General features: G+C 40.2%; 1 protein-coding gene across 1 annotated transcript; it reads right to left on the bottom strand.

The window, feature by feature from the left end:
- Positions 1 to 238: 238 nt before the first annotated feature.
- ptchd4 (patched domain containing 4) lies at positions 239 to 16622 on the bottom strand. The gene is made up of 5 exons (XM_066713946.1): positions 16007 to 16622; positions 13189 to 13669; positions 1552 to 1697; positions 848 to 998; positions 239 to 354 (listed from the first exon to the last, which is right to left on the bottom strand). The coding sequence occupies exons 1-5, from the start codon at positions 16430 to 16432 to the stop codon at positions 239 to 241; spliced, it is 1320 nt and encodes a 439-aa protein (XP_066570043.1). The 5' UTR covers positions 16433 to 16622.
- Positions 16623 to 23096: the final 6474 nt, after the last annotated feature.

Raw genomic sequence — 23096 nt, 5'->3', positions numbered from 1 at the left:
ATTAGCCGGAGAGTCTAGCCTCTGCTGCATTGCATGAGGCAAGACTTCAGTGACTCGATCCTGTCTCTGACAGGAGGACAAGTATCGCTATGGAGTTGAACCGCATTCCCAAGAACACCACCAAATGCGTGGGTTTGAGAGAGCTCTGCTCTGTGTGAACTGAAAACCAGTGTAGTCACATGTTGCATGACCTCTGTCATGTGTTCCTCCGCCTGTATCCTGGAGTCTGTGCAACTGGCTAGTCATCCAGGTTGTTCTGATCCCCCTTGACCTGAGAGGGCCAGGACTGCGTCCAAGCGTCCATGCAGGGCACCAGTGAGAGGCCGAACTGCAACACACAGAATTCACTTGGTTCTGAAAGGTGAAGCGTAGATATGTCCTGTGCGTTGGGAGGATGGGGACATGGAAGTAGGTGTCCCTGAGATCTATCGACATCAACCAGTGGCCCAGTCAGAGTGACTGGAGTATACACTGGGCAGTCAACATGCGGAAGTTTCTTTTCTCAGAACATGTTGAGACCCCTCTGATCGAGAATGGGTCTTAAGCCTCCGTCCTTCTTTGGCACTAGTAAGTACCGTGAGTAGAAACCGTCTCATGAGTTCTCTCGGTCCACCTGTCATACACCTAATTTCGCTTGCACTACTGCAATCTCCTGAGCCAGAGTTCTGGGCTTCCGACAGTAGTGGTCAGCACTCCTCTGAGGAGGCGAGGGCCAGAGTGGAAATGGAGGGTGTATCTGTGGCTCACTGTCTTTCGTCATTGGGGACATTCTCCTTGTGGTATAGCCAGGGGGGGTTGCAGGGCTAGCTTCTCCCCTTAGGCTTCCAGCTGAAAAGTCTATTTTTACCCTTGGCCTTCGGCTGGCCTCTGGTATGCTGGTAACTTGGCTGCGCGCTGCCGGCCTGCGGCTGCGGGGATTTATTTAATTTTTTTACACCCACTATATCCCCTGAGGGTAGGGCCAGTCTTCTCGGCTGTTGAAGGTCGACGTACTCCTCCTAGGGGGAGACCAGCGTATATGTCATGAGGGAGTGCATCTGAGGGAGAAGTACAGAACATGAGTGCCTGCTCGCCGGCGATCTCCATCTTGGGGAGAGACTCTCCGGGGATCGCCTGCATAGAGGGAGGGTGAAGCCAATTGCTCTCTAGCTGGGACGTTGATAGCCCAAAAAGGAGCTAAAATCCTGAGGCTGGATTTCTTCTTCCAGCTCCTCACAACAGATCCTGGGTCTGTATGCAGGTTCATATCCACTTCCGGGATGTAGTTGATATCGATGTGTCAATGTCGAGAATGGAGCTTTCGATGTGAGGTAGTGAGGGAGGCACAAGATCGAGTCTCCTGAGAGATACTCTCCCTCCCTGAATAGCTCAATGGGGAGGAGGTGAGATCCATGGATCAAGTCTCAGCCAAGACACTCTCCTCTCCCAGTGTCGACTTTGATATAGGATAAAGGAGGCGTGATTCGAAGATCGAGTCTCAGTGAGACACTCTCCAGTGTATCCTGATATGTCGACGTTGATGGATCTCGAGGTCAATATTGATGTGTCGACGTGGATGTGTCGATGTCGATGGATCTCGAGGTCGATGTGTTGATGTCGATGGATCTCGAGGTCGATATTGATGTGTTGACGTCGATGGATTTCGAAGTCGTCCATGTCGAGTGCAGGGATCTGCAGTGTCTGTCCCGCAATGGGAACTGCTCAGCCGAGCGACACTCTTCTGTGGAGAACAGCAGCCGCTGAGCTCCAACACACACTCAAGAATATCTGAAAGATGGTACAAAGAGGTCATTACACAGTAGAGGAGCCAAATCCAGCTTTATGTGTGAGAAAAACTACTGCACAAAAGTAGTAGAGGATACGCACAGCATGAACAAAACTAAAAGCATGTATCACTGGCAAGGTGAAAGGAGAAATGGCAGGTACTGTGAGGAGGAGACACTTCACAGGCATGGGGGCGGAACTCCTCCTCCTCCCTCCTCCCTAATTGGACAGCTTTGGTACATGTTTTCACATGATTGGCAGGTCAGAAGGCTCTTCCCATTCGGTAATGCTTGTCTTTTGACTTGAAAGGGAAACCAGCTAACACACAATGTTGCTACAATGTTGTAGCAACATAATTCAACATTGTGGCAACGTTGTGTGTTAGCTGGGAAGTGGACACTGAATACAATATTTACATTGATCTGTTATTCACCCAACCATTGATCCACCCGCTAATAGATAATGCCTAGGTAAGGGCGTCTGCCAATAATAATAATAATAATAATAATAATAATAATAATAATAATAATAATAATAATAATAACTACACAGTTTTCATCAATGGCGGCTTCAGGTTTTATTTTATATTTGTTTCTTCTACTCATATTTGTAACCGCCACGAAGTATAGGCTTGTAGTTTTGTGTCAGCAAAACACGTCTCCTCCCCATTCACAGGTCCTCATATTTTAGATTTAATTCAGAGGAACTGAGCTGCAAGATTCCCTCCTGCAACTCTTCCGCAACTTTTCACATTCGCACTTTGCAACATTTTTTATTTAATCCTGCTCATTATCTTTGGAGCATGTGGATTCAATGATCATGCCATTACCTCATTTAAGTGCATGCGGTAGAAGTGAAGTATTACATACCTTAATTAGATACAGTTTTGTTTTTTAATTATGTGCTTTAATTTTTTTCTCGCCTACACTAAGTATTCAATTTACTAATCAAACTGTATTCCTGAAATTTGAAGGTGTTTATTTGCATTGTGTTGTGAAAGACATTTGTTCCCCTATGTGTAGCCCCAATTTTAAGACTTGCCTGTTGGAACCACTCATGCAGCGAGACAGCTACCCCTCACTAAGCACTTTACACACATTCACAGTGTCTTTGTCTAAATATAATATGGCAGTTCTATACAGATCATTAAAATATTAACTAGTTTTTAGACTTGAATAAGATACATATCCTTCCTTCAGGCAATATAACAATATTCAAAGGCACCAATATATTTTGTAGATAAAAACAGGATCTAGATCATTCTAGTCGATCTCCTTTGCAAGCATGTCATCCGGAAATGTATGTACTGTGCTTCTGAACTGTACCTGGTATAAAAAAATGATAGATTGTGAAGCACATACCTTCACTACAATTATATATTTCTAGTACCATTCTTTAGCATTAATTAAGAATACGTAATGAGTAAGTGGGTCAGGCCTTGAAGATGGCATCATTTTTGTATATATATATTCCATTCCGCTGATTTTCCTGAGCTTCAGATAACAATCTGACACTTGTAATTGGACCTGTTCAGTTGTGACATTGACTTTACTCTGCAAACCTGACAGCCTGAGCTGAACAGACTGAATAATAATTTATTGGTAGGACTTTCTCTGCAAACATTTATCTGGATACACAGCCTCACTCTCTTACAACTTTAAGATCACGTAATCTGAATGTATGTTATGGTGGCTGTCAAGTGAAGAGAATTAGCTTCAAGGCTGTTCACAGGTGAGAAGTTGTGACTCACATTTTAACAAAATATTTTTCATTAATTACCCTTTGCATTGCGTTGATCTATGGTTTGGGTTATGAACTTGTTCAGGGTAAATGTAAGAATACTTAAATTTACTTAAATGTACCAAGGTTTACAGCAGAGACTCTGAACCCCACAACCACAAATACCAATTTAATATTCTAAGAATTGTTTCACTTGCTTCCTTTCCATTACCCAGATTTAATAGTTCTACACTGATACAGGCTGGTGTTTTGTTTAAATACTGATCCTCAAACTGGTTTATTGAAATGTTGATGTTATCACTATCTGCACTTGCATGTCTATCATTTACTAAGCTGACATGCATAACATATTCTGTACAAAATGTGCTGCAATATCTCTCGAAGAGAAATGTACATATTTACATACAATCAGAGCATAGACAAAAAAATGTACAGGTCCAATCAGAAGCTTGCATATATGGGGTTAATTATGCACCATCCTTCTGTATGTGAAAAGTAAAGGCTTCCCTTCTCATAGTCAAGGTGAGGACAGAGGAAGAGGTCACAAATTTAAGGCAAGCCTGTGATTGGCTGCATGAGTGCCCAGTGATAACAAACCATCTACAGTAAATGGTGAAACAAACTGCACTGCCTGCAATCATGACTTCCACCAGTACAACAGTGTACACAGAAACAATACAATCTGGTTTTCACAAATCATCCTGCATTTAAATAGGCAATGCTGGTAGAAACTAAGACCTATGCCATAATACTATTATCTAAATCTGGGACCTGCCTTTGTATTTCATAAAAGACAAGTAAGGTTTACTGCTATAAACTAGATAGTAAATTATTTATTAGATCATTTATTTAGGAACAATACACTCACCTTCAAAACAAAACAAAAAAATAAAAATAAAATGTTTTTTCATTTAGAGGAATATATTACTCCTACACAGAGCAGTTTGATCCAAAAAGCAAGCAAATAAGAGTTAAGGAAACAGTGACCTTAATGTTTGAATAAATCAATCAAAGGAAGTATTCGGAGGAAGGAAACACTTTATGCAGGACATAACATAAACACATGATGTGGTTTAAATAACCTTTAGCAGAAGAAAAACACAAACAGCAGGTGTCAAAACAAATTATGTCTAAAGGAGAGATGGAAAAATGTATGAAAATCAATCAATCTTTTTGTAGTATAGTGCAGAGTTGCCACAGAGTGCTTTACACACTGAAATCAACATAAGCTTGTGTTCTTAAGTAAAGTAAACAACAAAATTTGGGTAAAACAAATACACAATTTCTTTTGTTTCTGTTGCAGTGTTAGAACGGCATAAGATCTGATGAAGCAGAACTAAAGAGTCTAACAGGTAATAATGTTCTAATTGTGGTAGAGGATAAGAAATTGGTTTATCTGTAGAAAAATAAAGAGTAGGCTACTGAGAGTGTGTGAAGCCTCTAGCTGGGGTGAAGCAATTTGTGGAATAACATGAATCTGCTCCTGGTGTGTATGAATAGTTTGTTAACTTGTTAGATATGCACAAATAGTGTTAGTGACAAATAGTGTAGGAGGACCGAAGGCAAGAAGGCTTAGAAACTCAAACCAAATTATTGCTCAAGAATTAAAAACATATTTGAAAACTGGGACCTAACAATCTAACCAAAGCTGACTCTCTTGTTTAATTCAAGAATCCACTTCACTCAATTCTGGGATACATTAGATACTAGGCATTATACAAGTCAAATGAGCCAAATGCCCTTCCTTCATTTCATATCCTTTATTTTTATTTTTTTTGGTACTCACTATGGAATTCCATATTAAAGAAAAATCACCATCATTTGTTATTATTTCCCCCTAAAGAACGTGCTGGCATTAGAGTCAAATGTAACTAAATTTAGCCTTGGCAGAAGCAGATCTGTCAAGTCAAAGCTCATATCCTGCTGATTGTTAAATTAAAGATGGATTGTGTTTATATCACAGCATTCATCCCACCTTTAAAGTAACTTTCTGTTTAATCAATAATAGCCCAGTTGCTGCAACATTTTAAATAACATTGCTAGTATAAATTAAGAAAAGAAATGCAGCAAAAGAATGCATGCAAAAGAAAATCCTTCTGTGCCCAAACTATACAATAGAAAGCATTTACAAATTAAAAGAAAATAATAAGTAAAGGGGAAACAAAGAAAATTCAAATAAAGAATCGGTAACCCATATCATAGTTAACAATGGCCTTCCTTCTGCCTGAATAAATATGTTAATGCAATTTCAGATGTCGCTATGAGTAAGTCCCATTGCTTGAAATCTCTTTTACCCAGATTCTTGCTCCAAAGTGACAATGGGAAATTAAAGAACTGGTCGCTTAATGAGATGTAATATTCAAAGCTAAAAGACAGTCTCTATAAGCAGCTTACCTTTAATACTTATAATCTTTTTCTTTCCATAAGATTTTTTTTTCTACCAGCCCAGCAGTTAATCTATATATAATTTAGCAAAAACAGTGCGCATCAGCAATTGAACAGTGTGCGCTCTCCCTGACTTAATTAGTTGCAATTAGTTCTTCTTCTTCTTTTTGCTGTCACAAACCCTGATCTTGGGGGCACATGAGGATTTTGAAGGACAGCCTGTGGATTTACCCATTTGGGTTTGTGTGATTTAACAGTGCGTCTGCACCAAGGTTTACATACCCGCGGTGACACAAAGCTCCTGAGACTGGGCTGTAACTTAGCTTTCATTCCTTCACTTTACCTTCATCCCACTGTATTTTATGCACACCTCTGCATGTCTACCTTTAAAAAGTTTAATTTGTCTAATATTTCCTTAACCTTTCTTTATTAATATTTTAGGTTTTCCCTGCTATTGCCTCAGTGCTGCAGAGTTGCACTAAATGGTGTCTGTATCTAGTTTTATGTGCCTTACCAGGCAGTCCACTGAAGCAAACATGTATGGTCATTTCCCAGTACCCACCAGCTGCGTAAGGGAGCGCACCAATTCGTCCCGCGACAATTCGTCCCCGAGAATTTGCCCAGGCGACAATTCTTCCTCAGTCCTTCTGACAAATGTAATGTACTTATTTGTTATTTTGTCACTTAAGTGTTAAATTCAGTGCATATGGGGATGCCTTAATAGTATTATTATTATTGTTATTGATTTCTTACATTAAGTTTGGCTGAATTCGAATAATGATCCAATCTAAGTGGATAGCAATGACTGAATTTGATTTGATTTGCTATAAGTTAATGTTCCCTGAACCTGTTATTGAAACGCAATTCTAATTAGAATCTAAAATCCTTATTAATCGCCTTCAATTAAAAACATACATTATAATAAATAATACAAAATAACTGTGTGTGTGTATATATATATATATATATATACATACACCGATCAGCCATAACATTATGACTGCCTGCCTAATATTGTGTAGGTCACCCTTTTCCTGCCAAAACAGCCCTGACCCGACGAGGTATGGACTCCACTAGATCTCTGAAGGTGTGCTGTGGTATCTGGCACCAAGACGTTAGCAGCAGATCCTTTAAGTCCTGTAAGTTGCGAGGTGGGGCCTCCATGGATCGGACTTGTTTGTCCAGCACATCCCACAGATGCTCGATTGGATTGAGATATGGGGAATTTGGAGGCCAAGTCAACACCTTGAACTCGTTGTTGTGTTCCTCAACCCATTCCTGAACCATTTTTGCTTTGTGGCAGGGCACATTATCCTACTGAAAGAGGCCAATGCCATCAGGGAATACTGTGTCCTTGAAAGGGTGGTCTGCAACAATGCTTAGGTAGGTGATATGTGTCAAAGTAACATCCACATGAATGGCAGGACCCATGGTTTTCCAGCAGAACATTGCCCAAAGCATCAGACTGGCTCCGCCGGCTTGCCTTCTTCCCATAGTGCATCCTGGTAGCATGTGTTCTCCAGGTAAGCGATGCATACGCACCCGGCCATCCACGTAAAAGAAAACGTGATTCATCAGACCAGGCCACCTTCTTCCATTGCTCCATAGTCCAATTCTGATGCTCATGTGCCCATTGTAGGCGATTTCGGCAGTGGATAGGGGTCAGCATGGGCACCCTGACTGTTCTGCGGCTACGCAGCCCCATATGCAACAAACTGCGATGCACTATGTGTCCTGACACCTTTCTATCAGAACCAGCATTAACTTTTTCAGCAATTTTAGCTACAGTAGCTCATCTGTTGGATCGGACCACACAGGCCAGCCTTTGCTCCCTACGTGCATCAATGAGCCTTTGCTGCCCATGACCCTGTCGCCGGTTCACCACTTTTCCTTCCTTGGACCACTTTTGATAGATACTGAACACTGCAGACCGGGAACACCCCACAAGAGCTGCAGTTTTGGAGATGCTCTGACCCAGTTGTCTAGGCATCACAATTTGGCCCTTGTCAAAGTCACTCAGATCCTTATGCTTGCCCATTTTTCCTGCTTCAAACACATCAACTTTGAGAACAAAATGTTCACTTACTGCCAAATACATCCCACCCACTGACAGGTGCCATGATAACGAGATTATCAGTGTTATTCACTTCACTTCAGTGGTCATAATGTAATGGCTGATCGGTGAATATATATATATATATATATATATATATATATATATATATATATATATATATATATATAGCCTGCCTTTATATATATACATAAATTGCATTAACATATTTATACACTCATAGTTACAAATACTCAAGTGGAGAAGGTATAATGATGGGGTCGAATTGATGTGGGGATGAACTGTCAAGGGGACGAATTGTTGCAGTGACCAATTATCACAGTGCGAATTGACGGGGATAAATTGTCATGGACCGCTCTGTAATATGCCAAAGGATGCAAAATATCAAATGTATCTTCCATCTCTCTCATGAATATAGACAGGACAGACTTTTTTATTTTATTTTACTCATTTAAAGATTCCTGATGAAACATCCTAAACTACTCAGGCAAGCCAAGCCTAGATGTGTAAAACAACTTAAAGACATTCACAGAGAATCACTGTGGTCAGAAACATTATGGAAATATGTATTTTGTTTAGAACAAAAAAGGTATTCTTGCATAGTTTTACTAAGTTATAACCATTTGGCATCTGTTGTTCTGCAAGAAGAGAATTGCTTTTTTTAAACTATACCTCCAGAAATTAAACAATTCTAAAAGGCAATCCATTACTATATGGTTTTGGAGGCCTATCACTGCCGAAAGTAAAGGCCAGATTAAATCAAAAGTTTGACCCACCCGCTAATAGCAAACTACAAACCTGTACATCATAGCGGTTACATTTATGATTAGAAGAAAGTGTAATCTTACTAAAAATGAAGCCGCAACTGAGTATAGTTATTTAGTTTTGTATTAGCGGGTGGGTCAAAGTTCTGATTTAATTAAATTTTGAATAGCTTTTCACTTAACATTTAAAGCTAGTGAAGCATTGTTTTTCTAAGTTTGTAAAATATTTATTGTAGTATTTATACACAATATTTTCACAAACACACACAGTATTTAGAGCAGAATCAGTAAATATATGTCAGAACAAACAAATCAATAATTGCACTGCTTGTAAAATGCATACCTTTCCACACAGAAAGTAAAGTAAAAGTTAATTAAATATACCTTTCTGGAAACCTATGTCCTGAGGCCAGAGGATATTTTAAGATGAATCAAATAAGACACTGGTAGCCAAATGTCTGGTACCCCCAGCAGAGCATGCATAGGAGAGACCTTGTTACTGCTGGGGAAGGGCAGTACAGTGGAGTGAATACTGTAAAAGAAAACTGTAGCTATCTAAATATAAAACACAACGTCCTTAGAGGTTTCGCTGCTTAATGTTATATTACATTTAACTTGCTAATGACTTAATTATTATTTTGATTAATTTACTATGACGGCTAGCTAATCACAACTGCTTGTAATACTTACAGAATATTGACATATACAGGCAGAGTGATTGAACTTCAAGCAAACTCCCATAACATTTGCTTCTGGTTAAAGGTATAGAGTACACTTAGGGATTAGATATTTAAAGAATCCCCCCTTACTACTGTGGCAGTATTCTTTGGCTTGGTCATAAATATATGAATAAAATCATCATACCTTTCATACCATACAAAATAACAAAGTACAATTGGCAAGAAGATATATCCAGGGTTTAAACATTCAAGACCAGCTTTATGAAAAAAAAAGAAATTATATTAATGACCATGAGTATATTTATGATTCCACAAAATGGACGAGCATTCTTTAGATATCGCATCCCTAGATGACCGTCTTCAAAAACACAGCTCATCGATTTAAAAGACAAGGAGTTAATCAGGTCCATGATGTCCTTTGGGATCCCTTTGACACACTGTATGATTTCTATGGTCAACAGTGCAGGCAGCTACAACATCTATCTTACACATGCTGGATATTAATTAATACCACCTTCAGTTGTCTTGCAATGATTAAAAATAAAACATTGTTTCCTGCATTTCCAATTCAATGTTTCCATCAATGTACATATTAGAAATTCATATGTAGTCCGCCTGTGGATACACCAGAATGTGTGTTATTTTCTTTTAATGTAATTAATGTAATTTAACTGTATTTCTCTTGTTAAAGCAGGTAATATATTTCCCCACATAGGAAAGATCAAATTATTCTTTTGTGTTCCCTAGCATACAATCCACCACTGCAGCAAGCAAGAAGGTGATTGACATGCTGTTCTGTCTATGTTAATCAAACCTTCACTTCAAAATTAATGTTATTGTAACAAATAAATGCCTGACACCCATGGAAAACATTGGGTTGTCTTATGAACCAATTTACATTTAAGAACACACTTCCTGAAATTTAATCTGTTGTATAATTGAAAAACTGACTATGATTAACAATGCCAATTGTAGCTTTAAAGGCAGGCAGGAACAGCAGGCTGCCCTATCTATTCATTTTCTGTTCACACCACAGATCAATGGAAAACTTACAAACACATTGTTTTTCACCATTAGGAAAGTAGAAATTTGCCCTTTAATACAAAATGGGAATTCAAATCAAATGACGAGAGACTTATACAAGAACATACAACAACAACAACAAAAAATGAGAAATACAGAATATGGAATTGGAAAATCTTTGGGGAAATCACAGTTTGCGGTACAAGATGAACATAAGGGCCATCTCCATATGATCATTACCTGTTTCTGTAACATCCTGGTTTACACACAACTCATCTCAAAATTATTCCAATCATGACAGCAGTTTCTGAACTGTTTTCTGCAAACAGGCAGCATCTTTAAATAGCTTACAGTAATAGTCAATTCAAACATACTGCAGCAGAAATTCAGTTGATACCATTTACATAGACAACAAAAACATTGCTTCCTTGTCTCCAGCTTTACAGTACCCTACCAGCAACAGAACATCACCTTGCTTTCCCACCCAATCACTGTCGCTACATATGGGACTTGAAAAAGAAAAAGTGGTGTGAATGGAAACCACAAAAGGACTGACTCTACTTTTCCTGTGCACAAGTGGAACCAGATACAAAATGTATTCATTAAGTCTCATTCATTCAATTGATGCAGTATTGTATTGCCTATTTTGGTAATAAGCAGTACAGTCCTGATTTCAGTTAAATGCTCAGTAAGAAGGAGGTGCTGTTTACTGTTATTGTGTGTATGTTAGTAACCTCCAGTTACAGTCACTTACAGTGTATCATGTCAGCTAATCTACACTCAAAAAACCCTAAATAATAATCACAATCTTTATTCTGAACAGAGATATTGCACTGCAGTAGGGACTTGTAGAATTGTATTTACAAAAAGAAGTTAGCTATTCCATTTTAAACCCTAACAACAGCCTAAAACCCAACCTTAACCAACTCCAAAATGTTAAGCTAAGTCGATACAATCTACATCCAGTTTATTTAAGACAGTAGAAAAGCAACCCTGTCTTTAACCATAGCCCTAACCCTAAATAAAACGTAACCATCATTTCATTTAAATGAACATTTTTGCTAATAATGTAAAAATGCTCTCAAAACCACTTAAATGTAAATGTAGGAACATGCTTAATCCAAATTTATACCTAGCTTGCTAACAGTATGAATTCTGCAGTGCTGCACATAATGCTATGTTAGGTAGGCTGGCAAACATCACATACATCACAAACACCACAAACACAATGCCTATACTATCTTAAATATCTAAGAATATGTAGGTGTAAGGCTTTCATTACGGAAATATCAAATTAATTCCAGTTTTATACAATCGATATACTGTCTAAGTGTAAATGCAATCAGTCTGGAGCAGATCTCGACACACATCATCAGTATTTGTCCACTGAGGATGTATGGAATTAGTTCAATGATTAAAACAAGACAAAAAAGTACTTCAAATGACAGCGGCCACTAGTCTCTCATTACCTATAATAGGTAAACATACAGTATAAAAGGATAAAGCCTTATCACTTCAATTAAAAAACTAGTTGGCTTTTTTCAGACCTTTTTTTTGTTAGAATGCATGTAGGAATCATAGAATGTCTCAGCTGCCACAAGTTCAGATTTAGAAAATAAACAAATGCAAAACAGCCTTTATCCAGGGATTGTACCGTGTAAGCGATGAAACAGACATTCACATTTAATTACCTGCTATAGTGGTCTTCAGAGCAGAATACCACATTGTGTACTATAGACAATGCAGGCACACAAACAATTAAATGTTTAACTAATTCTTCCTTGTCTGACAAACAGATTGTGTACAATATAAACACATCTCATGACTCAGGGACAGATATCAACCAAAAAAGAAAAAAAACACGGGTTGCCACGATTTATAATGCAATCTCTGGAGACTTTGATTTATTTACATAATACTAATACCTGCAAGACCAGGACACACACACACACACCGTTAAACTACATTTAAACAATCATAACTTAAAGCTCCTCTGCCTAATGATACTGCATCTTTACATTTACTACATATTTTTATTTTTCAAATTTCTGCACCAGAATTGTCAGATTTATAGAATTTTTCAGTCCACCTTCCCTACTACAATCTCGTCTTGATTATGACTCTGTGTGTATTATGTGGTCTTATTTTCTTTACAGCTACAGTAGATTGGAATTACTGACATCCATACATTTAGAATAAACCGCAAGGCATTTTTTCTCCAAAAATATCTGGGAACTAGTGATTCATGTAATTAGAATATGTAAAATATACTGTGCTTCATCTTATAACTAATATAGGTTTATTATTGGAAGCTTCACATTTCTTGAAGACTCTCATTCATTATTTTTTATGAATTACTGTTTAAACCTATAGAGTTATCATTGACCAGTACAAACCTGAATAACATAATTAAGTTTAGGCTTTTTAAATGACAATTCTGAAATTCATTTACCATTATACATCATTACAGTGGGATGACTGCTATGAAATCTTCTTTGAAGAAACTACAGTCATGAACAACGACATAAATGTTACATTTATAAAAAGATCTGTAACGTGAATGGAGAAACAATGAGTACAAGGACCGATAGCAAAAACTCAGGAATAGCATAATGGGAATTTATGTCTGGCAATTCTGTTAGGAAATGTATGTAAGTCCTGCTAATAAAGCTCCACACAATTAAACCTGCTCTGGAAGAAAAACGAATAATTAGTATAATCATATATGCAATCAACGAAAGCCAAGAGAAATAATTACCCATTGCAAAGAAGGGGATTCCCAGAAGTGTAGAATTATACTTTCCATCTGAAATGAAAAATATCCCTGCTGCAGTAACATTGGCTATACAGATAGTGAGAACTCCCAGCAACCCGAGAAAGGGCTTCCCTCGCAGGCAATCCCTCATGGAGCTGGAGATGGTGGCTGCCAGGAGCACTAGCACCAAACTGACCAGCACTTCACTCTTCGCCAGCACTCCTGTTTTGTGAAAGTCTCTCCAGAGACTGAAAGAGGTAAGGGATTGGATGTAAAGGTGTTCATTGACTGGAGCAAGCCTGTGTATAAGTGTGCAAAACTCACTTTCCCACTTCTCAGAAATGACATCCTGGGAGGCAGAGCCATAGTTGTGGAGGTAGTATGTGATCTGAACAGCTCGGGCAAACTTCACCTGATGATCTCTGCTGTTTGGGACAAGGGTCACCCCCCCCAGCTGGTGGCCAATGAAAGAGATCCTTCCATCCTGAAAAAAAACAAAATTAATGAATATGTGAAGGTCTACAAATGGGGATGTACAGCAGTCATTCAATAATGTTGTGGTAATTCCATATCTGGTTTGTTAATCATTTTCTTGTATGAGACTAAAACATGTTTCATCAATCATTATATTTAGGGAAACATCTTGGAGAGGCCTTCATCCAACAGTTGATTGATATAGGCTGATGATGATGATGATATAGATGCATTATATGTTTACACATGTAAATTATTCACTTTCATGTTTGAAATGAAAGACATCATTGGTTTACAACAGCAACAATTAAAACATTTTACATATACAGTATTCATGCATTAATTTGCTTGCCTGGTTTAATTTAACATGTTTAACATCATAAAACATTTGAAGTGATATTTCAAAGTAACAGTAACTACAAACAAATGTATTGTGCAGTGTAAAAAATACATGTTTTACAGTTGCGGGTCAAAACTTAGAATATCGCTTTTTTCTTGAACAAACAGTCACACTAAGATCAAAACAGTAGCTTGAAATGTGAGTGAGATTGGAATAAAGTAATATGCATTTCACTGGCAGGTAAATATTGTAATGGTGAGGGACATGAAAACCATTTTGAAAAGGCTGCATGTACTGCAAAATAGCTTTTAACTGTTTTGAATGCTTACAAGTTCTCCAACAGACCACAGAAATACCAATTTGTCAAGAGAAACCTGCTCTCATTTTGCATGTTCTCCTAGATGGAAATATCAATGAGATACTCTAATAACAAAGTAGCTGCAAAGAGGGGCTGTGAAAAGCATGCTTCAGATCTACTCAAAGTCACAGATGCTCTGCTTCACGAGCAAAAAAGTGTCAGGCGGAAAAGTCTTTGTGGGAGCAGAGGGATATTATGATCTAAGATGCAGCAATGCCCCTGCCAGGAGTTTAAAATAGAAGTGATTAATGACACCACAATATAAATGAACATCAGCTGCACACTCACTCGAAGGTAATGACAAAAACATTATTACTTTTCTCACAGCATTAATGTATGACTAATATTTGGAGACTTGTAACTTCTAGTGCTTTATCTAAATATAATGATTAAGAAATATACAGTGATTTGTCTTAAAATAAATACAGTAATTCAGCTAACTGGAAAGAGATTATGCTTTGACTGGGCATAAGAAAATGGAGGGAAGTTATTTCCCAAAGTGATACATTAATCTCTCTCTTCAAGAAGAATAGAAAAAAATCAGGTTTAATAAATAGTTAGCTCCTTAACTACCCTACCATCAACAAATAAATACAATTCATAACAAGCAAATACAATTTGTGTTTTTTTCCCCTCCATACTGCATGTTCAACGGTTTTATTATCCTATACCAGTGCTGCAGCGATACATTTAAAATGTTTTTTAAGGGGTTAGTGCTCATACAATTGTAAGGCAATTGGTATCATGAATAAGCTTTGCACATGAAAATAAATTAAATCTGATAGTAAAGGGGGCTTACATCATCAACACAGGAGCCTGCTTGCAGATAGAGAAAACGAATTGGAAATCACACACTGCAGACTCAGTACTGCATTTGATACACTCACAGAGGTATCATCATGAAGGTAGGTACCATGAAAGTGCCTTTGGTCATCATTGTTAATCCTTCAGTGTACGGTTACTTCTCCATGCATAGATGCTATGCTTAGACTACACCACTCTGCATTTAAGACTATACTATTTCCATTGGGTTTACAGTGTAGCACAACGCAGTTTCATAAATTACTGAAGATAAAATCTTTATAAACGCAGTCCATGACGATTCTGCAGGTCAAAAAAATGACTGATCAGACTTTGTATATTTTGTACGCTTGCAGAAGTCATAGAGTTTACAAAGTCCCAAAACACCAAACTAACGAACAAGAAAAGAAAAAAAAAAAACTTTAATTGTTTTGTAATTGCTCACTGGGTAAAGACATGTTTTAGAAGACATGATGTATACAAGTAGTGACAGTAATACTAATACTTGTAGTGGGCTTAGTAGTAATGACATACTATTTCTAAGTAAGGGTTTTGTTTGAATGTAACACAGTCCCCGTCTACCTTGTTTCAAGAAACCTGCCTCGCACCCAATTTCAGCATCCTGGACAGCAACTCTGCAATGAACATTGGCACAGAAAGGATGACGGGCTTACCTTTAGCGTGGTATTGGGGTAACTCACTTGCACCCTGGACGGTGTGCTGTTTGAAAAGGCAGCTTGACGGATGTCTTCCAGTATGGTAATAATATCATCCAAAAGGCATTTCTTATCCCTGTGGCTCATGACACAGAGATGCGCGAAAGTGTAATTGAAGCGTTTATAATTGACCCTCAGATCCAGCACCGCGCGGTGGACCTGCAAGACCTGATCGGCCAGTTCCAGGATGTTCGCCCCCGATTTCGAGAGCAGGATCAGCCTGCCATATCTCCCCGGCGTGTGCAGGTCTGAATACAGCTTGTGTTTGGACTGATCGATGGGGAACAGACTGTTCGCCAGTGTCCTCTCTATTTTAGCCAGGCTGTGAGTCGGAGCAACCAGTATCTCCAGGTCGGTTTCCGTCTTAAACCTGCTGAGGACGGTGGATCCGAAGATGATAGTCAAGACTGCGGGAACAGTGAGGAAAAAAACCGGATGCCTGCTAACAAATAAGCCGAGCCAGTAGAAAGACGATTTGAGCCCTCTGTGTATCACTTGCCGCAGCATCCTCCTCCAGATCCAGCTTGCAGATGCCCCGTTTCTGCCTATGAAGCACATGTGACATGTGGCTCCTTTGCCCCGTTCTGTCAATCCGGTTCACAATACACTACTCCTGTAAAACACTGCAGCAATTTGCAACAAGACAGCCAGATATTGATCACTCGTGGCTTTTTTCCCTTGCTGCTCAAGCCATCCCTCCCCCTTTTTTAAGCATTGATCTGTGATAGCCGGCTAGTATTTGTATTGTTCCTGCTGCAATAGCAGGCAGCCCCGGCAGAAGGATGTGCATGTGTGCCTAGTTCTTCCAACTACACTACCCGTGCTGCCTGATTTATCTTCCTCACTGTAACCATGTGCTGTATGGAAAGGGGGATGCCTGGAAAAAAAAATGCTGATGGGTTATTTTTAGAGCCAGTGGCCTTCAGATAGCACTGATTGGATCAGGCAAATAGGAACATTGCAGAGACGGTTTAACTGTCAAATACATTGGGTACCAACCCATTCTTCATAAGCTCTTCACAGTGTTTTTTTTTTTTTTTGTCTTTGCAACCCATAAAGACCAAAAAGCTGTTAACCAATTACATACATTTTTTTAAATTAATTTTCACATTTAAAATCATTTACAATGTAGATTTAGATGTGTATATTTTTTTAATATTTCAAAAGTCGGTACATGTGTCTGCCATAGACTTTTCTTACAGCTATTTCCACACAGCAATATGTCAGTCATGAGCTGTGTGTGGAAACAATTATCAAAACTATTCTACATATAGGATTTAATAAACTGTATGTGTGGTCACCTCCAAATAAAATTATAAACATTGCATTGAGAGCAAAACATGGAACACATGTTTTTTTGTTAAATATCCACCTTTGTTTTACTGTAGCATTTGTTAAGCTCCATGACTGAAGCATGGGTTAGGTCCTGGTCTGATGAGCACATTTCACATTTTTATCACACTGAAAAATTAAAAGCATGTACAAACACTAGGACTTTCCATCAATTATGCTTGATCAGTTACTAGTAGCATATATGTCATAACACCATAAAGATGATTTCCTTACAAAATGGTCTTCATTGCAAAAATAATTATAAACAATTACAATCACAATTATTATATGTGTCACTCAGGAAACTTGGGGGTAAGATATGGCAAACTAAATGTAATATCCATAAATGCATTGTTACACCTAAGTAAAAAGTAAAAAATTATCAAATGAGTGCAACAGAAATGTCATGATATAGTTATTTTTGTTTTATTTTTAGTAATCATTTGTGAAACAATTAGGTAAACAGAAAATGTGGGTAAAAAAAAAAAAATGTAAAGTTTTGTTAACTCACTGAAACCTGTACAATAATAGTACCAGATGGAAGCAAGATAAGGGAATACAGAATAATGAGTTTTGAAATAAGAGAATGTTTAGTAATGTTTAGTATTTCAGGTTCCATTAAGAGCCCAGCTGGAATGAAAACCGGCAGACACAGGGGGCCTCCAGGACCAGGGTGGGGAACCACGGGTGTGCAGAACATAATGCAGAGATATGTGGTGAATGCTGGGTCACTGGGGGATTTACAAACTCAGTGTTGATTCATGAGGTTCTTGGATCATTGCACTACCAACAAATAAGTAAACTGGATCAAATGGGTACCTCTCATCTGTTACTTTTGTATGTTCTCCGTACTCCATGAGTCAGCCTGGAAGAGCACAGATGAAGGTTGCAAGATGTGATTAATTACTTGAAAATGTGCAGGCTATTAGAGTCCTACAGTTAAAAAGAGATTTTTATACATGCAGTGCTATTCTCTACTGGAAATAAATTGTATGCAAATAAGGCCTGCTATAAATACTGTATACTTATTTGTGTAATTTCTTGCATAAAAAGTAGCAAGGCCTATGGGACCCCCAGATATTATAGCTGGTGCAGATGCACAAAAATGTAGGACACCCCACAGCTAGGGAGGGAGAATGAGAACAAATAGAATAAAATAAAAAATAGGGTAGATTTAGGCACAATTTGATCTGAGATGTTGCAGACATTCAGTTAACTGACTTAGGGCTAGACCAAATCAAAAATTTGACCTACCAGCAAACATAAATGGCACACATGTTCCCTATCATGTTTTGATTTATAAGTAGTAGAAAGTGGATTCTGACAATTCATGAGAACCTGATAGGGTACAGGTTTGTACTTGGTCAAGCACTAAGGGCAGGATTACAGGAGTCACAGGAGGGAATCTCACAGCTCAGCTCCTGCGAACAGGGAGGAGACGTGTTTTGCTGGCATGGCTTCAAGGATGGGCGGGCAGTGCGAGAGGCACCGCGAGCCAATCAAACTGGCTGGAATTGAAGAGAAACCGACGAGTGGAAGAGCAGGACAGTCCTGCGAGAAGCAGCAATGGGTCAAAAAAGCAGATTAACACAGCGATCTGAGGCTCCGTGCTGTAAATCCACAGCATTAATCTCTGCACTGACACAAAACTAAAAGCCTATACTTCGTAGCGGTTACAAATATGAGTAGAATAAAACATAATAAAATAAAAACTGAAGCTGCCATTGATGTAAGCTGTGTAGTTATTATAATTTTTATTATTATTGGTAGACGCCCTTACCTAGGCATTATCTATTAGCAGGTGTGTCAATGGTGTGTTGGGTGAATCACAGATCAATGTAAATATTTTATTCAGCGTCCACTTCTCAGATAACACAACATTGTCACAACACTGTGTGTTAACTGGGTTCCCTTTCAAATCGAAAGACAGCCATTACCTAATGGGAAGAGCCTTCTGACCTGCCAGTAATTGAAAGCATGTACCAAAGCTGCCCAATAGGGGCCCTGCTGGCAGGAGGAAGACCCGCTCCCAGTGTCTGTGAAAAGTCTTTTCCTGACTGCAGCTCCCTGCCATTTCTTCTTTCACCTGCCTGTGAATGTGCTTTATTGTGGTTTGCTTGCGATTGCCTTAAAGCTTTGAGAAGTGTGCTCACCTGCTATCCTCTTCGGAGAATTGTATCCTTAATTTTTTGGCCCTTTGGAGTTCGGACAACGGTCCTTTTTGTTTATTACTGCTTCTCTTTGGAGGTAAGTGCGCGGTAGGAGTCTCGATCAGAGCTGGCCTCGGTCCCTCCACTGAGATCTGCTGCATGATTTTACCTCCTGTACCATTTATTCTTCTCTTACAGATTCAAGTGGCGTAGGAGAGGAAAGAAACAGAGACTATTCCACTGGAGCAGCCTCCCTGAGGTTGGTCGGCTCTATTCCTCCGGATTCTCTCAACCTCTGTGGGTGGATTTTAAACCACTCATCACGACAAAACATCACTGTCGACATCGACCACCAGATCAACTTCAACCAACTTGTCGATCCCTTGACCTTTCTGTAGCTATCGACCGTGGAATTCCACCCCTCGTCCATCCCGTGTTGACCTCGACCGACCTTGTCGACTGCTCGACCACATCCGTCGACCTTTGTGCTCCATCGATCTCTCGACGAAATCACATCGACCTGCTCTCGACCTCTGGACGCCCGCGTCGACCTCTCGGACCTCGACGTTGACAACCTCGACATAAACATCGAGGGGGACAGTATCAGAGCGGAGGAATTCTGCGACGTCCACCTGCCACAAGAGCTGTCGATTTACTTAGAGGGTCTGGACATAGACTACTTGGAGATGGATCTTCTAACCGGGATGAAGCCAAAGGGGGCTTTCCACCATTGTTCCAGGTGCCAGGGCAAGCTGGCCTTGGATGATGGACATGACTTATGCGTGCGCTGTCTGCGTGAGGAGCATTCCCAGAATGCATGGATGGGAGAAGGGGGCTGTGTACGCTACACGGCGTTTACAGAGGCTATGTGCCGTAAGAGGGCCAGGAACTTCCAATCGGCCAGCTGCTGCAGCAGAAGCTCTGCCCACTGCTCTTCTGTGGGCTTGGATCCACGTGGACCCCCTGCGAGTGTCTCTCGAAAACGGCACCACTCGTCTTCCTCTCGAGCTTCACCAGCGAGGGTGCAGTCTGTCTCCCCCTCTCCGCCTCCTCGCAGGTGCTCTCCTGGTCCAGATCTTCTAGACGCTATGCTCCGCAGACTCCTCAATGCCACAGTAGACAGGAAGCGGAAGGGATTGCAACACTGATTAAGCAAGTTGGGGAGATAATGCACAGGCTGCACTCCCAGCAACAGATTCTGAACTCTGTGGTGGCGTGAATTCCGGCGGAAGAGGATGTTCACCGTCTCCCTCAGCTGCCACCAGAAAAAGCACTGTCCCATGTGGCGTCATGCTCGGACATATCAGACCCTCCATCTTTCATGAGTTCGATGTCGTAGCACTTTCAAGGGCCAAGCATTTAGTTTAAAGCCCTGATGAGACGTACACCAATGGCAGTGGACGTTTCCTGGTGCCCCAAGGAAGAGGTTAAAAAAAAAACGGTTTGTGAGGGAGAAGACCGCTAAGCCTGCGGAGATCCTTCCCCTCCTTGATGATTATGTGGACATTGTGTAATCCACATGGAACCAGCCGGCATCTGCTCCTGCGACTCCTGGGCATGCAGATGCCATGTACGCAGCGGCAGGGATGGAAAAGAAGGGACTTGGATCTTTCCCACCGATAGGGGATTAGGTGTCCAGGCTGGTTCAGGTGAATGCCATATTAGATAAAGAACCGCTTTGCCCTAATAAACAGTGCAGAACAACGGACACTATGCTGAAGAAAGCATATTCTGCAGAGACTTCAGTGGTCTGGGCCAATAACGCACAGGCCATCTTAATTCTGTACATGGGTCACTTGTCTATGGTCAGTCTATGGCGGATGTGGAGGAGATGCAGCTGGTCAATGCCTATGACTGCTGAGAGAAGGGGCGAAGGCCATGGGGAGATCCCTCGCAGCTATGGTTTCAGCCAGACGCCATCTGTGGTTGATGCAAGCAATACTCCAGGACAAGAAGAAGTCCGTCCTCCTCGAGGCTCCCATAAACCCGGGTCAGACGTTTGGAGAAATGGTGGACCTCTCTATTGAACAGTCGATGAAGGCAAAGGAGACAGCGTCCAAATATGCTGACCTCCAACAGGCTAGACGGCAGCTACAGCAGCGCCTATGAGGCTCCCAACAACCCAATATGCCGTGGCTGAGGCAGGGGAAGCCTCAACCCAGGCCACAACAGTCCAGTTGCTTGCAGCCTGAACAGTGACGCAGAAGCCAGACGCAGGCGAGAGGGAGGAACAGGCTCTCCGGCTGGAAGTCTAAAGGCAAGACAGATGCAAAGCCACAGTATTGTCCCTGAAGGGTTATTATCATAACCCCAGTTCCCTGAAAAAGAAAGACAGACATTACTCTTCAGGGGTCGCTTGACCAGACGACCTTCCTGATGAAGAAATGTCAGGGAGCTGCAGTCAGGAGGAGACTTTTCACAAATGCTGGGGGCGAGTCTTCCTCCTGCCAGCAGGGCCCCTATTGGGCAGCTTTGGTACATGCTTTCAATGATTGGCAGGTCAGAAGGCTCTTCCCATTTGGTAATGGCTGACTTTCTTTTTCAGAGAAGCGTTATGTGTAGTGGTGCAGATTAAAAACAAACTGCGACGCACCAGCTACAAAACTCATAGTGGTTACATTTACCATTGGAAGAAAATAGCAACTAAAAATAAGCCGCAACTGTTCATTGGAAAATCAGCTGTTTCCGATGCTGATGTAGGAATTTCTATGTGAATGCAAGTCTCCTGTTATGATGCCCGAATTAATCAATAACATCAACAGACATTAATGTGAGTCTTTATTTACAGGTGCACTGCCCATATAGACTTTCTTCTGTCATAGTGGAGCACGAATATGTTTTAGCTCACTGAACATAACTTGTAATATGAACACATTACAAGTAACATAACCTCAGAATAAATAAGTACAGTATTAAGCCACCTGCTTCAACATCTACCAGATTGGTCTAGTGGGTGTAACACAGCATTGGGGAGCTCTGAGTATTGCCAGATGGGGCAGTTTCCCGCCCAATTGGGCTATTTTTAATGCGAGTGTACGTGAAAAAATGGGCTTGGGGGGGTAGATAAAATTTGGGCGTTTTTTTCCATTATTTCTGTTTCTGTTTAACAGAATGAGCTTTTCCCACCAACCCATTCCTGCCTCTAAATGAATAGAATGTGTGTCAATCAAATCTTTCTCAAATTAAATAACAGGTCGTCCCCCTACCAGTCAATGTTTTGCCTCTTATTGGGTAGAATGTGTGTCAATCACATATTTATTTAAGCTACTGGCTGTGTTCTAGTAACTCAAAAAAGTGTGCGTCGGCTGCGGGAGTCTGCCTCTGACATCACCATCTGCGTAGACGTAGCTAGGACAGATTCGAGAGATTTTTGTGTGTAGCGGACTCCACAAGCATGGCAACTGTTGGTTGATCGTCAGCCAACAGACATTGAAAGTCCGCTTTGGACTTCATAAACATATTTAAGAATAAACAAACCTCACAATTTATGTTGTTATTAGAACACTTACAATCCACTCACGACAGCTGAGTGTGAAAAGGGGATTACTAATTTCACAGTAAGAAACCCCACCAGATACTCAAGGAACGTATTTTAAGAACATATTTGTATAACTATCCTGCTTACGGTCCAAGTTGGTTTGGGAATGATATTTCAAAATTCGAGAAGAGCTTTCTTAGCATGACATGACTCGTTTTGCCAGAGCAATTACAAGGGGTTCCAGTGCAAATATAGAGCAGTG

This window comes from Amia ocellicauda, chromosome 1 (genome assembly GCF_036373705.1).
Source record: "Amia ocellicauda isolate fAmiCal2 chromosome 1, fAmiCal2.hap1, whole genome shotgun sequence".
NCBI classification, from domain to species: domain Eukaryota; kingdom Metazoa; phylum Chordata; class Actinopteri; order Amiiformes; family Amiidae; genus Amia; species Amia ocellicauda.
This window is presented reverse-complemented; position numbering and strand designations above follow the sequence as displayed.